The sequence below is a fragment of the Magallana gigas genome, chromosome 3, assembly GCF_963853765.1.
Source record: "Magallana gigas chromosome 3, xbMagGiga1.1, whole genome shotgun sequence".
NCBI classification, from domain to species: domain Eukaryota; kingdom Metazoa; phylum Mollusca; class Bivalvia; order Ostreida; family Ostreidae; genus Magallana; species Magallana gigas.
Genome location: NC_088855.1, coordinates 42,452,207 through 42,469,191, shown reverse-complemented (window position 1 = coordinate 42,469,191; position 16,985 = coordinate 42,452,207). Strand labels below are relative to the sequence as shown.

The 16,985-nt window shown below is 33.2% G+C and overlaps 1 protein-coding gene across 10 annotated transcripts; it reads right to left on the bottom strand.

Annotated features, from left to right (window-relative positions):
- Nucleotides 1–69: 69 nt before the first annotated feature.
- On the bottom strand, nt 70–16,959 carry LOC105334457 (NAD kinase). 10 transcript variants are annotated; one of them, XM_011437906.4, is made up of 13 exons: nt 16,563–16,934; nt 15,731–15,751; nt 14,619–14,636; nt 13,130–13,213; nt 4,844–4,973; nt 4,218–4,326; nt 4,026–4,111; nt 2,973–3,075; nt 2,685–2,818; nt 2,489–2,588; nt 1,972–2,129; nt 1,738–1,820; nt 70–1,620 (listed from the first exon to the last, which is right to left on the bottom strand). In XM_011437906.4, the coding sequence occupies exons 1-13, from the start codon at nt 16,754–16,756 to the stop codon at nt 1,434–1,436; spliced, it is 1,407 nt and encodes a 468-aa protein (XP_011436208.3). In that variant the 5' UTR covers nt 16,757–16,934; the 3' UTR covers nt 70–1,433. The 10 variants fall into 10 exon arrangements, with proteins under 10 accessions (XP_011436208.3, XP_011436209.3, XP_034299348.2 ...); XM_011437907.4 differs by lacking the exon at nt 14,619–14,636; XM_034443457.2 differs by lacking the exon at nt 15,731–15,751.
- Nucleotides 16,960–16,985: the final 26 nt, after the last annotated feature.

The following is a 16,985-nucleotide window of genomic DNA, read 5'->3' as shown; positions in this document are numbered from 1 at the left end:
AATTTACACTTTAGGTAGAGGGTTTTATGCAAGCACTTTCTACAGTAGGAGTAAAAACTCAAAACAAGCTTAATGAAGTTTATTTTATTTCATAACAATTAATAAGATGACATAGATACCTGGTAAATGCTTAAAATTTCAATGAGCAAAATCCATGCTTTTAAATATTGCATATTGCGTGGATTTGTGCGAATCAATAAAAAAATTACAGGTAAAATACAGGTAAAATACAGTCTTGTGCAAAATAAATGGTACAATTATAGCATCACTATATCAAGTACACAACAATACACATGCACTGAAATGAATGATATAGGATTCACCTTAACAATTTATTATAAATTTTGTATTTATCAAGAACATAAGTCATTAATGGGAGACATCAGCAGATTTTCCCTAAAATGGGATAAATCTAACTAAATACTTGTATATGTTAATGTACTGTCACCACACAATTTCTCCCTGATGTCAATAAAATGAGACAAGTGTAGCAAAAATCTACTATTTTGTCAAGTACAGAGACCACCAGCCTTGAGTTTCAATTCAAATGGTACAATTACATAAAAATAAATTCTCTGTTGATTTAAAGTTTTCAAGAAGAAAAATCTGTGAAAGAATGAAAGTTTGCTATCTCCAACATAACTACATGAAGCCCCCACTTGAAAATGTTCCTAGAATTGCAGATGAAATATTGTATAACATAGACCTTACATGGATCACATAAAATAACCAAACTTTTATTATCTCCTCTGAAAAAAAGTACATTTAAAGAATGTTTTTTGTGATACATCATAAGCAATATGCTTAAACCAATACCAAAAATATTTGGTTGTAAAAAAAATGCAATTGAACACAATAATGTAACAAGGTAATAAACTGGATCAATGTCTCGTCAGGAAAACATGATTTGTAACATGGTCCCTCAGATTAAAACAGTGTATATGTGCCCAAGTACAATCACCCTTAAGTGTTACTATATATGCTGAAGTTTATTGTGTGTTTGTTATACAATACATGTACATGTACTTTATAATAATAAAGTGGATAGTGCATTTGTATCTTAAGTGCCCCCCCCCCCCCCTGAATTTTACACTTGCCAATAATATTCTGAATGGACCCATACTTTTACTATAAATACTGTATACAACACAGGTACTCCTGAAAAACAGAGACTGCAATAAAAATGTATCTCAATAAATTTCATTTTATAAAATGCATGTTTTAAAAAATAAATTAATTACTTGACTCATTTACAATATGCAGATGATTTGAACACAATGTTCAGATTTAGTAAGCATCCATTGCCTGGAGCAAAGCTCTTGGTTTTGTTTTTTATACATGACACTATCAAACACTAATCCTAGATATCATTCCTACAGTAACACTTTTATGGGTATATATGGTTAAAAAAAATTCTCCTATAGGGAGACCTGCTAGCTACTGCTATCACTGTTCCCAGTTAAACTGTTGGTACTTGGAGAGTCTATAAGAGTAGGCATTGGTTTCTGAGGTTTTCGAACATTCCAGTGCAAGCATTCTGCCAGTGACTCGAACCAATCATCCATCTGATCCTTGGCACAGACAGATGGAACAGGGTACTGAGCTGTGGTTATTCGAACACTGAAAAACAAATATACAGTATTCTATGAGCTTTTTCTTTCTTCTTTTTTTTGAGGCACCATGTGTCAAAAGTACAAAGCAAATTTAAGAATGATTGATTATTTAGAAAACATTTACCTGTCTCCTTCAAAGATTTCCTGTCTATTTCTCCCATCAAGTGACACCCAAGCAGAATTCCTTGCCTCAGGAGAAACCATAATCTGAAAAGGAATTCACAACCTCCTTTAAAAATATACCCTGGTAAAAAGAAATATACATAGATGCTAATCATATACATTTCTATCCTAAGCAAGGATTTTCTAAGAATAAAACAATTTACTACAAACATCAAAACCTCACTCCATACTTTACCTTGATTTCCACTCCTGCTGGCACAACCACTGGTCGGAATGAGAGAGAGTGGGGACAGATTGGGGTGATGACAATAGCCGGGACGTTAGGGTGGACCATGGAGGCCCCAGCTGCCACTGCGTAGGCTGTGCTTCCTGTCGGGGTAGAGATGATGAGACCTGAAAAGAGAAGCCAGCACCTATAAGAGAATCTGTTGTCATTACGATACAACTACTTGCTGGTAAGAATGACAATTATTCATTTGTGATGTTGTGACCTCTGTTGAATTTTGCCTCCTATAGTAAGCAGTAATTGTATGCATTTCAATGATATTTATGTAACCCAGGCAGTTGGGTTACATTTATTCTGATTTCTTTTAGAAAATATTACAAGAGCATTTTTTCTTATTCTTAATAAATATGTGTATATCGGGATGAAAAAATCTAAACCTTTCATATCATTTAAATTAATTCAACTCAATTTGTGTAGAGACTCTATTTTTAATGTTTTTAATGACATTCATACAGCCTGAACTCACCATCCCCTTGTACTGTAGTGACAAGCTTGCCCTCCACATATAGGTCAATATTACACAGGTAAGGTGACTGTCCTCGGTCCACAACCACCTCATTGAACACCTGACAACAGGACAAGGTACAACAGTTTAAACCTAAAGTTTCTCAGTTCATGCAGCATATCACTGACACACGCATACAGTTTGAGGTTGAACTTACAAGCATGTGGGTTTTGGACTGAACGGTACTGTGAGATCTCTGAATTTGCTTTACATGTGGTATTTTGGACATTTGTGAATCCTTCCTGCATATCACACACTTTAGTCTGTATCTTAAAAGTAATCCAGCATTACCTGCAATGATAAATCCAACGTACTGCATCAAGTCCAGCTATCGCTATACAAATGCATTCTTTATCCTACTTTTTTATGATTATTAATTCACATATTTACTGATGATTAATTTGCAACAGTATGAAAAAATTTTGTAGATTTTAAGTATGCATACCTTCAAGAACTTGGGTTACTTGTCCTTTGAAATCCTGGAAGCTGAATGGTGTCAGAAATCCCAAAGATCCCATGTTGAAAGCCATAACTGGAGGCATGCTGGCCTGTTAAATTAAGGATAACAAATTTCACAGACAAACATTATGGAAATTGTATGCTGATACATGTACCTGGTATTTCAATTCTAATGGATAAATACATGTACGTGAATAGATTGAATTTGAACATGCATTCATCATTATGGGTTATGGATGTTCGTTTGTTGTTGGGGATGACAATTGCTGAAAATTTCGAAACCTGTTATCAATTTTTTTCAATCAATAAACTGCAAAATCATTAGAATAAAAACTGTGTATGTACATTTTGTAAGGAAAGATATATGTGTACTTCTTAAGAGGGGTTTGTTTCATTCAATTACCAAACTCCCTCTCTCAGTCAAGTGTACCCAGTACCGGGTACATTAGATAGAATGTTCTATCGTTAAAATGACAGATGTCCTACGGACCTGGTTTAATCAAGTCTCAAAATAAGAAAACGTCCATTACATTATTTCAAAGAACAAGGCTGTCAATATACCATTCTTCTTATCAATCTCCCTCTCTTTTCAAATAGTTCCATGTGCGAGATGTTGACAGTGGCATTTTCTTTATATAGGTAAAATTAAGCTAGTGTGGGCCAAGTAAATTAATATCAGCACAATCACTGTTAGATAGGTTTTTTTGATTTCATGCATGATTGAGACAGAATCAAGGAGTTTCACAGAGGTATTAAAGAAATACCAGATGATAATGGTTGTACTTGCATTAAGATATTATTACATTGGATCAGTGATTCTTTGTTCAAATGAAATTAATGTCTTTCGATTCTTACCTGATATTAACATATACCGGTAGTACAAAATCAATTAAAAAAAAAAAAAATCAGATTAACTGTTTTTAATTTTTCGAATTGGTTTACAATTTGATACCCAGTTATCATTTAATTAGTTAATGAATTGCCAATCCTAATCATCATTAAGATATTGAAATACACAGTATAAATGCCTTTTCCTCACCTGGAATAGAGATGATGCATACAGTAGTGTACCATCTCCTCCCAAACAAATCACAAAGTCTATTTTGTTGGTCAACTCATCCTTCTCTACAGATCAAGATAAATCTGCCTGAATTCACAAAATCTCAACAGAATTCTACATCCTACAAGTATTTCATTGTTACACAGAGTTTTAGCTGTGGACATTACTTACCTTCTTCAAATGTTTTGATTTGCTTTTGGAGTCCCCGGCACACTGGGTTTTCTGAGCACATTGCATCATCAAACACAGCCTTTTCCACATATACAGCCATGTTTTTCTCCTTTTAAAAACAAAATCAACAGTGCACTTTATTTAATTAAAGCTATCCCAATATGACTAAAAAACTGAGCAGGGTACATTTCAGAAGGGACAAAAGAACTTAAAATAAAAAAGAATGTCCTATTACAAAACCATTTTAATTGTAAAAAATACTGGGATCATGTCAATGGATTTTATTTTCATTTGTCTAAGGTAACTTCATCTTTTCATAATGGTAGTTTACAAAGATGTTAATTAATGCATGTAAAAGTTTTGCAAATTTATCCATTAACAATACAGAAGTTTCTAAGTTCATGTGTAGACAAAACTTGTCAACAGACAGACAGACAGAAGTAGAAACACTGTGTGATTCTGAAATGCTCCCATCTCAACACTTCATTTGCAGGGGTATAATTAAGGTCTTTATGTGACAAAAGGCTAAACCATTTATGTCAGTGAACTTTCAATTTAATAGGGGTACATGTATAATAGAAACCACTCAACCAGAATGTTTTTCTAACACCTTTATTCCTTTTTACCTGAATAAGCCACTTGACAAGTTGTGTGAATGCAGACAGTGCATTCTCGTCATGCATCTTCTTGATGACGAGCACGGTCAGCGGGGGCTTGTGCCAGTTCAGCTTCTGACTCCCAGGGTCTGGAATGGTCCTGAAGCAAACAATATAATCAAGCATTGAAACTTGCAATAATTGTAGCATAACTTGCAATGACTGTAGCATAACTTTGTATAAATAAATAAAACTGATCTTTGTAAATATTAGGTACCCAGTATCTATTTTTAATTCTGATGTCATCAAATGCAGGATAATCACATTTAGATTGACGAGTACAACTCTATATACATGAATCTATATTTAAATGCCCTGATTAATTCTAACTGCTACTTGAGACTAGCAATGATGGCTCCTTGACAAATACTTCATATATTCCCATCATATTAACATTAGTACACCATGCAAATGTCTCGATAAAAATGGCTCATGTTTGGAAATTTTAGCTACCGGGGTATGTAGAAACTAACAAACTGCATTTTCATGGTACCGAGTTTCAAATATACCACACAGAAACTCTTCTACCGGTATGTTCTCTAATGATTTAAACAATGAAAAATTTGACAATACGCTGCTTACATTTGTAATAGTTATGAAGTACCTCACCCTTTCATGATATCCCACAAATCCCTATTCTAACGAGGGCTTCTTCGAAATGATACAGCTGAACCTTTCTGTGACATATTTTTTAAGCTTCAGAAAACTTTATGCAACAAGCATGCGTGGGTTTTTTTCTCCAACACATCAAAACTAGGGTGACATCAAAAGTTAACTTTGCATGATACATTTTCTTTCTAATCAGAAATATAAAAGCGAAAGGGTTTTTTAATTTCAACCAAGTACACTAAACACCTACGACTTCCAATACATATATTAAATTACGGTTACCTATAGTGTCGATATTCAGGTCATGCAACAAATAAAAGAATGTTATTTGAAAGATTTGAAGAAAAAAATGAAAATGCTAATCATTTCTAAGACGGGCATGGTCACGATTTTTGACAAAATTTTATTTTCCCATATTTAACGATTACGATGCTTCAGTAAGGCATTTCTAATGGTCGCTAAAATTTAAATGTCGGTCATATAGTTAAAAATGAGACATACAAAGCTCACAATTTTTTGTTTTGTAAACAAAACTCTGATCATTTCTTTGTTTACATTTTGAGGTTGAAAAAAAAAAATCCAGGTTTTGACCTGAAATGTATGTGAAAAATGCATAAAAATATTTATTATGTTAAAAACAAATCGATAGAATATTGTGTCACAAAAATTGGGGAAATGTGTAAAAAAAAATTATTTGAGTCATTTTTTGTGATTTAATTCTTATAGCAAACAACACTAGATACAATTTCTGCTTATTGGATAAATTTTGTGATGTAACAGTTAATGTGAAAAAAGAAAAAATTAGATCATCACTAAAATTACCGGATTTTCAGTGTTTGTTGTTCTATCATATTGACGTTTGGAGTCTCATCAAGATGTTTACCTGATTGGCAGTGCTGTATTTGTGATAGCACTGCATGTCTTCTCTACTATCATCCTCGCCTTGTGACCTGTCATCAATTTCTCAGGGAGCAGTTGAGTACATTTCCCTGGGTATAGGCTGATCTTTTTACGGAACATTTTCCCCATGCATTTTCATAACTACATATAGGAACTATATAGAACCTCCATGGTTATTATCCCTTTCATGGTAATATTGCAAAATTTCTTCAATTGACACGTAGCACAGAAGCTTCATGCCAAGGTACAGTGTATATAACTTTTCCAATCCAATTTAAAGAGATTACAAGTAAATGAAAAAGCAAGGTGCTCGTTGATGACTTTTAAATGCTTGACCAGTTCACATTAATTCTCCTGAGAAAACTATCATCTGGTATCTATACAGTACGAATCAACAGTCAAAATTGACTACCTAAATGGTCAATTCATTAAATCTTTATTTACATAATTGGTTGTTACTTATGTATGAAACAATAAATATCCCCCATAATTTGTCTGAACACAATTAGCAGGTAAATGTTCCCAATTTCATTATTGAATTTCTGAGCAAACAGAATAAAAATCAAGAGTCTAAATCCAAAAACCAATAGATTTGCCCGAGAGCATTACATCCATTCTATGAACATAAAACCAATCAAAAATAGTTCAATAACAATTTAAGTCACTGTACCCCTCTTGAACTGAAAATCAAAATTATCAAACCTCAAATGAAAATCTTCAGATCCATACACTGAATCATGATTTCCTGGTTTATACAATAGAGATCAAAGGAGAGGAAAATCTCCAGAGAGCTCATGACACAGTAAGCCCCTGTCTCCATTGTTTCCTTTACAAGACACTACTTAATATCTTCGTTTTAGGAAAAAACTAGTGAAAATGTTGTTTCCGATGTCAGAAATAGAAAATTTGAGCGCAACTTGTTGTCATCGCCACCTGTACTCTCCTGTGTCCATGTTCAACACTAACCTATTACAAGTTTCTTTCAATCAATGTTCGACATTTACCATGTGAGGTACAAGAAAATAATTTTCACAGAAGAAATGCGCACTGGTATACATTTCTTGGAATCAATGAATTCAATAGATGGTGTTTGGTTTAAATTTTTTTTTTGGTTTTATCAGAAAATTGTTATGAAAATTAGATCTTTCAAAAACACATACCTGTAAAATTAAGTATTTTTCACCTGTCCAGATTAAGTAACTCAAAGAAAAACTGCCCGATCAAAGCTTTTCAGCTGTAAATAAGCCTTCATGCCAAAATGATTTCAAACCTTACTAGATCTTGTCTTTTACTTCAATGTTGAATGAATAAAAGTCTTATCACTGAATACAAAATATTGTTTCTACAAACTAAGTTTTATGATGGGAACTTTTTTATTTTCATTTCGTTTTTGTACTTTCCATTTTATGTTCTAGACTAGTGTAAATATACTCAATGTATGAATAAATAACAATGCCTGTTCTTATTCAGCTGACAAGCTCTTTATCACGAACCATATCATGAACTTTATCATCAACGTTATCATTTATTCACGTCATACATCTCAAGTTTCATTTGATCAAGTGATTAAAATTTATGTACATGTATTTAAGATTTCTTGACCGATGTTAGGACTACAGGGTATCACCCTCACTTTTATGGATCTTACATCTTAAGATATATGTTTTCATTAATTAAATAACTGCATAATACTTAGAACCACAAGATCTAAATGATATCAATTAAGTTTTGAAAATTTCAATGCATCAAATAGTTTTTAAGCAAAATGCAGAAATGAGTGGGGCAAGAAAAAAATGCCTCTATTCTTTTTTTAAAACTTAATTGGGAGATTCAAATTAACTCTATCTTTTATTTATTTTTTTTATTTCATTCCAATGATATTCTTTACAGTGTATTAGGGTACTGGACTGGGAGAGAGTAGGCTCCAGGTCTCTGAAAATAGTCCACAGCTCGAATACGGTAAAACCCTGTCACCATGGCATCACTTAGAACTTTCACATTAGGCACAAAATTATAAGAGGTAATTATGGAGGTGCTATTGTTATTGATCTTCGCATAAGGTCCACTCTCTGTCTTGTTAGAAAACTCCACGTCGTAGTACAGAATACACTTAGTGTTCACGCAATTATCCGACCAAGTCAAGAGAACCTGTCCGGATGTGATGTTGTGAACCACCACCTCCGTCACTTGATCTGGAGGAAGCTTGGACTTGGCACATACATGGATTAGGATCACTCCAGGCTGCACAAGTTGTGAATAAGGATTTTTGAAAACATGAGCATTTTTCTTGCTTCTGAAATATTGCACTTTTGAAGACATCAATCCTTCCTGGAAACGCATTTCCCTGAATTGTTGAACAGAAGGAAAGGAAGGTTTTCCTTGTTTAACCCAAACACCGTAGGGATTGGAAACCATGTTGTTTATGTAATATTCGACAATTGCAAAGTCCCCAGAGCCATTTAAGTTCAGACTCACAGTGATAGAATCTGCCCTGGTAGAGAGCGAGGTGTCATTGCTGCTGTATATAAGAATGGTGACCTGCCAAGCATCTGAAGTAGGAATACCTTTGTATGGTACATGAAGACTTGCTAGAACACCCACAGTACTATCATTTCCAACCACAACAGTGCCAAGTTTGTCTGGAACGGTCAAGTTTGTGTGAAGCTGTTTGTCACCTAAGAGTGACAAGGCACCCATCACCATAAAAACTGGCTTCAAAACCAACTGAACATATGGGGTATTGGTATTGTTCATCTGAAATCTCGCTGTTAATGTTCTTTGAGTAAATTGATGTGGGACATAGCTTAAAAAGGCATTGTCATTACTTAACAAAGTGTAATTTATGAGCAGTGGCTGCTTAGCCAGTATCATGTTTTGGTGTTGGGTGATAACTTTAGCAACCATGGCAGCATAAGTTGAATCTGCTCGCCATAGCAAATTTTTGCTCCAACCAACCATTGGATCTGCTTCGTCATTATAGAAAGGGGTCTTTGAGAGAGTTGGATACTTTTTAGAGATATCTGATGCTGTTTGAAGTTCACTCTGGTATATTTTGGCTGAGGAACCATCTCCCTTCCTATGATATGATAAAAAGTCTATTCTACTGCCTTGTTTGCCAGTAAAAAAGTTAGTTCCATTGACAATGTGATTGAGAAGGGCATCAGAGAACTTGGTGTTTCCTGGTCTGTCACACCCATCTCCTGGGCCCCCAAATCTCAGGAGGGAACTAGCAGCTAACAAACCCTCTGAACAAGCATCATAGTAATTAAGAAAGCCCTGCACAGAGAACTTAATGTCATCAAAATCATGACAATCTGGTTCATTCCAAGTCTCAAAGTTCCAATCCATAACCTCACTGAGGCCAAACTGATCTATGTAGTTCAATGCTAACTGGGTCACCATATCTTTCCAGAAGTACACCTGTGTTGAGTTATCAAAGTCCTTGAAAAATCCTGATGGGTTTCCCATTAGTTCAAATCCTGGCTTTAAACCATAGCTCCAGAGCAAGCCAATGAGATTATCCAGTTCTGTAAAATCATACGTCACATTGCCATTGCTTTGCTTTACTGTTACAAGTTCCAACAACCAATGAATTCTCACCTGTTGGATTCCATTATGAGGAAGTGAGCCAATCAGAGCCAAGTTAAGCTGCATATCCTTGCTGAAATCAAACTTGTAAGCATCCTTATGAGGCAAGGGTGGGCAAAAGCCTGTACTCCTCCAGAAATGTTTCAGATCATTCCGGACATCGTTAGTGTTAATATCAAGATTATATTCTAGCGAATTGACTAAAGATACCAAAGTGAAAAGGCTACAGACCACAAGGACAACTTTTTCCACACAGTAATTCATTCTGTGGTTATTATGGCATCCATCTTGAAATTGAGGGAGAATTATTGATGGAGGGCTGTTTTTTTCTTTCTCTGTACTCCTCTGTAGTTGATAACAGTTGTCATGTGACCTACAAGGGGGTGAAATTACCTTACTGGTTACTGTTTCATTATCTGTTGCATTTCATATAAATACATGTGCCACACACAATATCAACATTGATCGTTTTGAATTGATTTTAACATATTTTGTTGTTTTGGTGGTGAAACAAAAGAATTGGACACAAGTTCTGAATGCCCTTTCCTATAATACCCTTTCCAACATCTGCTGTCTAAATAAGACTTTCCTCAAAAACAAACTTCTAAAAAAATTTCACCCAAGATATATTCTTAATAAGTAATAACATTATCAGAATATATGTGTACATTTGTATTTAAAAAGCGCATCAAACAATTTTAAAGGCATTTTTTGAAGCCTCATCAAAGCCATGTTCACTGTTTGATGTTTGTATTTTACAAGTAAACCACAATCTTGGCAATTATGCTGAACAAGGAAGTCTAATTTCATCATTGTTATCTACTGCTTGAGAAAATGCTGTAATCCTTTGCCACTGTGAAGCCTTAAACAAATAACAGTGTACAAGAATCCAGGAAGTCTTGGCTCACAAACAACAGTAATTGCAAATGGCTTTGATGAATCAGAGTTTATATTACATTAAAGTGTACCCAGCGCATGCATTGTATCATGGGCATTTAATATGAATCTGTACAATTGGGGCATAATAGATTTTAATTTGCAACAACAATGATTATGTAATTGGAGTAATGTGAAATATGTGTACTAAACACCAGTTCTATCACAAATTGAATGAAGAAAAGATCTTCATTGACATATTTTTAAAACTCAATCAGTTTGATCACTACAACAGTAGCAGATAATTAGCATTTTTCATTTATCCTTTTCATGGTATAAAATGGACAATCTTAATTACACTTAGGGGTTTTTTTTGCCAAATTTTTAAGCATTATTAGTCAATCAAGCTTACTTTTAGACAGAAATATGACTATAGTTGTTGTAACAATTTTAGCCATTTATATTTAAAGTAATGGTAAAGATAAAATCAGTCCCTTTCCTTATACACTCAATACAAAAGACATTAAAAGATTGATCATGCATCAACTGCAGTGAGGATTATTCAAAACAAGGGGGTGGGCTCTTACAACCTTAGCAGAAATTCTCCATTGCATGAAGAAACTTTGATTCACTAGTAAACTGAATAGACAATAAACTCAATGCCTCTAAAATGTCATTTCATGATGTATTTCAAATCTTAAAATCTACATGGTCTGGAGAAACTTTGAGGTAAAAAATAAATCACTCAAGTTCATATTTCAATTTCAACACACAGTCATCTTGAAAATAACCAATTTGTCAGAATTGACAACTGTCTGAGAAACTTTCATACATGCAAAGAAGGCAATTCTGATTTAACTTTCAGAGCCCAGCTTTCAGTTATTTCAGTACTTTGATTTCTGATGGCCTTTGGTTTGATACAGTTAGATATATTTTTTCTATTCATTCCTAAATGGTTAGACAAATCATTGATGATATCAATCATTAAATAATAGTCAATTTCATTTTACCATGTTTACACAAAACTGACTGTTTTTCATTTAATGGTATTTTGGGGTTTTTTTTTAAACCCTAGCAGTAATTAATCAAACCAAGTTTAAATAATTAGACATATCAAAATGTTTTCCTTGTCATATTTCTTTATAACAAGATAAATGACTCTTGAGCTGATATCCATCAATTTTAACTGTGGTTTAATCAACTCTCAAACTACACATTCTTAAACCTTAATATGTGACTCATCAAAAAGCCAGTACTTGCTTGACTGGAAGCCCAAATCATAATTTCCCTGGTAAATACACACTCTTTCATAGGTTAGTCCCCAAGTCAGAACTGATACCAGTAATGTATAGCTAGATGGCCTGAGACATTGCGAATATCATGTCTGGTCCAATGAAACAACTCAGCATCAACAGCCCACAGTTAATGGATTGATCAATTAACCTTCAATCAAAACTAATTTCAAAATTACTGACTGATTGTTTATACCTGATATTTTTAGCAACAGGTCCTCAATTTTCAAACATTTGAAAAAGATGAATAAAGAGATAAGTGAAGTGTTCATAACCGGTTCTGTTATTATTAAAGCAGTTTAATTTATAATCTGATCAATCTAAGGAATTTCATTAAACTGCATTATCGATTCCATTTGCACATAACATATATGAAAAAATACCAAAGGATAAGCAAGGATCATGTGTGTATAACCAGTCTGAGATCTAACTTTACAGTTTTTTATATTATTTTTAATAAATTGTTTTGATAACCTACAGGACAGTGACCTTCCCACAGGTAAATGTACCAGCAAGAGTTTGGTGGTCTACCTATGAATACCTACCTCTCTCTGGTCATCAGGTGCAACAATCAACAGTAGAAAATATCAAAACTTAAAAGATTTGACAAAATATCAAAACTTTAAAGATTTGACATTAAAATGTAAGGAGCCATCATTATAAAGTAAATATCAAGGTAGCATTTATATAGATAGTCTAGCTGGTATGAACCTTTCTAAAACTCTACATTATCATCGAATATAATCATAAATGTCTCTTTATCAACATTTTACATAAATTACAATGCTGTGGTGCATGTGATTATCATGCTTGCCACATGCACGTAAATAAAAAGAACTTGATTTTCAGTCATACTATGATAATAAGAGTTCTTTAAAAATCACGTCTTTCAGTCACGTACACACTTATTACATGTAGTAGAGAGTACAATTTCCATGTGTTTAAAACCATTGATCAATTTCTCAAAATTACCCGGTAGATTAATACTTACAGAGAGGTTGCTGAATCATCCAAAATAGAACCACATGGTCCAAACTTGCAGTTTGGCATTACACCATACAAGGACTTTGTACGTCTGAAATGGAAAATCCTTCCAGTAAGTCAAGGAAATATCATATCAAATAACTAATCAATTCATTATTCACTTACAGTTATGATTCACAAATATCACACAATATGAATTTAATAAAAATTCTTTACTGATAATCGAAATACATTTGAAATAAATATTAAATGTTAATTGACAGAAGTTGCAATATAGCATGCATTATACATCCCACCCCCTTGAGCACTTACACATGCATCTCAGTTAGCATTAACTGTTTAAAAAGCTATACATTTATTTTTTTATGTTTTTATGAAACATCTTAAATACTTCAATACAATATGAATATGAGAATACATTAAGCCTATTAACAACATATGATATCTTTTTTCTGAATTTGTTTGCTTTGCAACAATATCAATTCATTATTTAACATACAATAACTTTAGTTCACACGTATAAACAAGAAATAAAAACATATAAGGGTGTCTATATAGTTTGCAATTGGTATATAACTTGTACAACATCTATTTAATCTAAGTTTATGTAGTAATCAACCAATACAACATTTCATAATATTTTAAATTAGTGTTCAAAAAATTTGAATGCTTTCAACACTGAATACCAGGTAAGTAATTATCTAACAAAATTTAAATAATGTGAAAATTAAAATCAGATACCACGGTAAATAGATTAAACTAAATTAAAGAGTGCATGAACATGCATTTTATAAAGACAGGAATTATAGCAGTGTTAATTCAATTAATTTAATACACGATGCTGTGCATAGAATGTGTGGTAAACAGGGAAAATATTGTTCTTTGATTTATTTACATTATTTATGCATACGGAGTAAAAATGTGTTCCTAGGTAAGGGCAAAAGATTTATGTATTGGGAAAAATTTGCAATCGTCTTTATGTTTGTACATACTAATACATAGTGTACACTAGACCTTGTAAAATGTAAATTGAGGTAGATACGTTACAAGTATGACTGCTCATAGCTCAAACTATGTCCAGTCTACTGTAGTCATTGCATGCACTTAATTTTACAGCAATTACAATCAGTTGATCAAAAAATGTAGATCAAACAGATTTGCTGTATTAAAAGAATATTTTAAAAAACCCTGGTATCTTCCTGCTTTAAAAACCCCCCACTAAAAAAAAATACAGCTCAGTCAATTAAAAGACATTATAATTTGTCTTGTTTCACAAAATTTCCTTAACTAATTTTGTACAGCTTTGAATATACCACAAAACAGGCTCCTTTGGTTTATTAATTTAATTAAGTGCTGAAAGCAAACATATACCCCAGTTAAGCTTCTAGCATTGCATCAGGGATTACAACATTAAAAAGGCCATCCTAAAAGTTGATGCTTTCAAAGAGTACTTTGAAGGCAAGTTTTTAGAATGAGAATAAAAAAAAAAAGATTACCGATACCCTTTGTACATTCTAACAAAAAAGAAAAAACAACAAATTATTGGCAGCAATTAATGTACACATACTACACATGTAGTACCCAGTATTTGACACTGATCATTTTGTAAACATGTCTACGTTTAATAAAATTTCAATTTCATTCATGTAGCACTCCTAGAGGTCAACTAAATTGATTTCTATATATGATGTTTATGATCGAAACTTCAACATCTCTATCCCAGGAAGTTCTTACTTTATGTGTTAATCTCTCTCAAGTAGATCAGTGTAGACCGTTAGCATGTATCATTGACATGCGGATATTAAAGGACTAAGTGCGGTTTTATGCAATTTTTGCCCCCCCCAAAATCAAAGTTTCAGAAAGAGCTTTAAAATAAGGTGAAAGATAGTTAAAACCATATTGGAAATAAAGATGTAAAAGGTTATCACCACAGTGACGTCATAATGTAGAAATGACGTCATGAATATTGCATTATTTTGATAAATTGATGTTTTGTAGCAAAATATGGGTGTTTTCCGATGGTTTTTCGACTGGGAAACATCGAGCGCAGGCTTGCTCAAGTACCATTTTATAGTATAATATGTATAACTATCTGAAGAAAAACATATGTTAAAATCGCACTTGAGCAGACCTGCGCTCTATACTTCCGAATGCAAAATATAGAGCAAAAATGAGAATATCTTCATTTGTTTGCAAATTTGCGGGAATTAGGTCATTTAAGTGACGTCATAGATAAATAGCGAGTGAGCAATGATGACTAAAATCAAGATTAAAGTTATAGGCATCTTCTTTACAATGATTTGTGAAGATTTCATTTTTATACGATACTATTTAAAAATTGGTTGAAATCGGGGGCAGATATTTGACCATACCGCACATAGTCCTTTACCAGCACTTAGCAATTCATTTCAGAATCCTCTTCCAATCAAAATCTTAACTACATATATAACAGTACCTGTAACACACTCTAACAAGTAACATCTACAGTACAAAAAAGTCAATGCAAACATCAAAGCTATACGATAGCTAATTCTAAATTAAGGTTATTTGAGTTAGTTTACTTTAGCATTCAAAACAATCAATTACAACAAAGAAAAGATAATATTACCTCCCTTTTTCCACATCTTGGCTTTGTTTTAATGATAGAAAGTATAAATTAAAGTGAGTCATAATGAAATCATTACTTGTATCTTATTCGGATTACTGAAATCTTTCTTAATTATATCAAAGACACTTAAGTCAAAGAATATGATTCAGAAATGCCAATACATTATCATAAATCATTGTATTAAAATATAAAATGAAGTCTTTCATGGCAACATCATGAACCTTTACTTTGGGCTATTCCTATGATTGGGGGACAAGATCATTTTTAAAGATATGCTTTAAAGATCTTGAGCAAATTAAGAATGGAGTTAGGTCTCTTTCACCTGTAGATAACACAATCATATGTTGTGATTTTCTAAAAAGTCTAAACATAGATAAAATAAAAAAATCAAACACCCCCCATCCATCTCCTCACCCCAACCCTAAAAAAGAAGATAATACTGATAAAGATCACAAACTATGCAATTTCTTGAGTTTTTAGTATGTTTACAACAATCACATATGTAAACCAATCATTACGAATTTTCAAAGACAACATGGAATGTCCTGATTCCTCACATTGGGCATATCATATCAGCAATATCTATTACCTTGGTGTTAGAAACATATAAGAAATATATCTGACGTCCTATCAAAATTAACAAAACACCAAGAGCTGCCAACCAAGATGAAATTTATTAGAGACACTAAGCACGGATCTAAAAAAAAAAATGAAATACTTTTTTCCTTAATAATTAGATAAATAGTAGAATACATGTAACTATGTGCATAATTAAGTAAGGTTATTATTAATGAATTGTAACTTCTAACTACGATATTTACTGTAAATTTACCTTGTCCTTGTTATTCTTGGATTCGCCGTCCTCCTTTTCACCCCATTAACAAAACTTCCACCGTCAGATTCGTCTGTTAAATTGTCGCTTATATTAAAACTAACCATTTTATTAATAATTTGCTCGTCCTCGACATCCATTGAGCTTGACTCCGAGTTACTTTTCCTCCTTCCACCGTTTGCGAGACTGCTCATCTTCCTTCCTTACAAGCTACGTCTGTCTTCCTCAGTGTCAACTGTTTACATTGCAACGGAAGTCAAAATATATTCTGTCATTTCAGTTACATAACCGCAAAGACAATGAGTATACACGTTATCTGTGCTCAACATTTGTTTACAGGTTCAATACGAGAGCAAAAGCCACTATAATCACGATCCATGCTGATGGGAGGAAAACGAAAATACTGGAATAACGAACCCGATT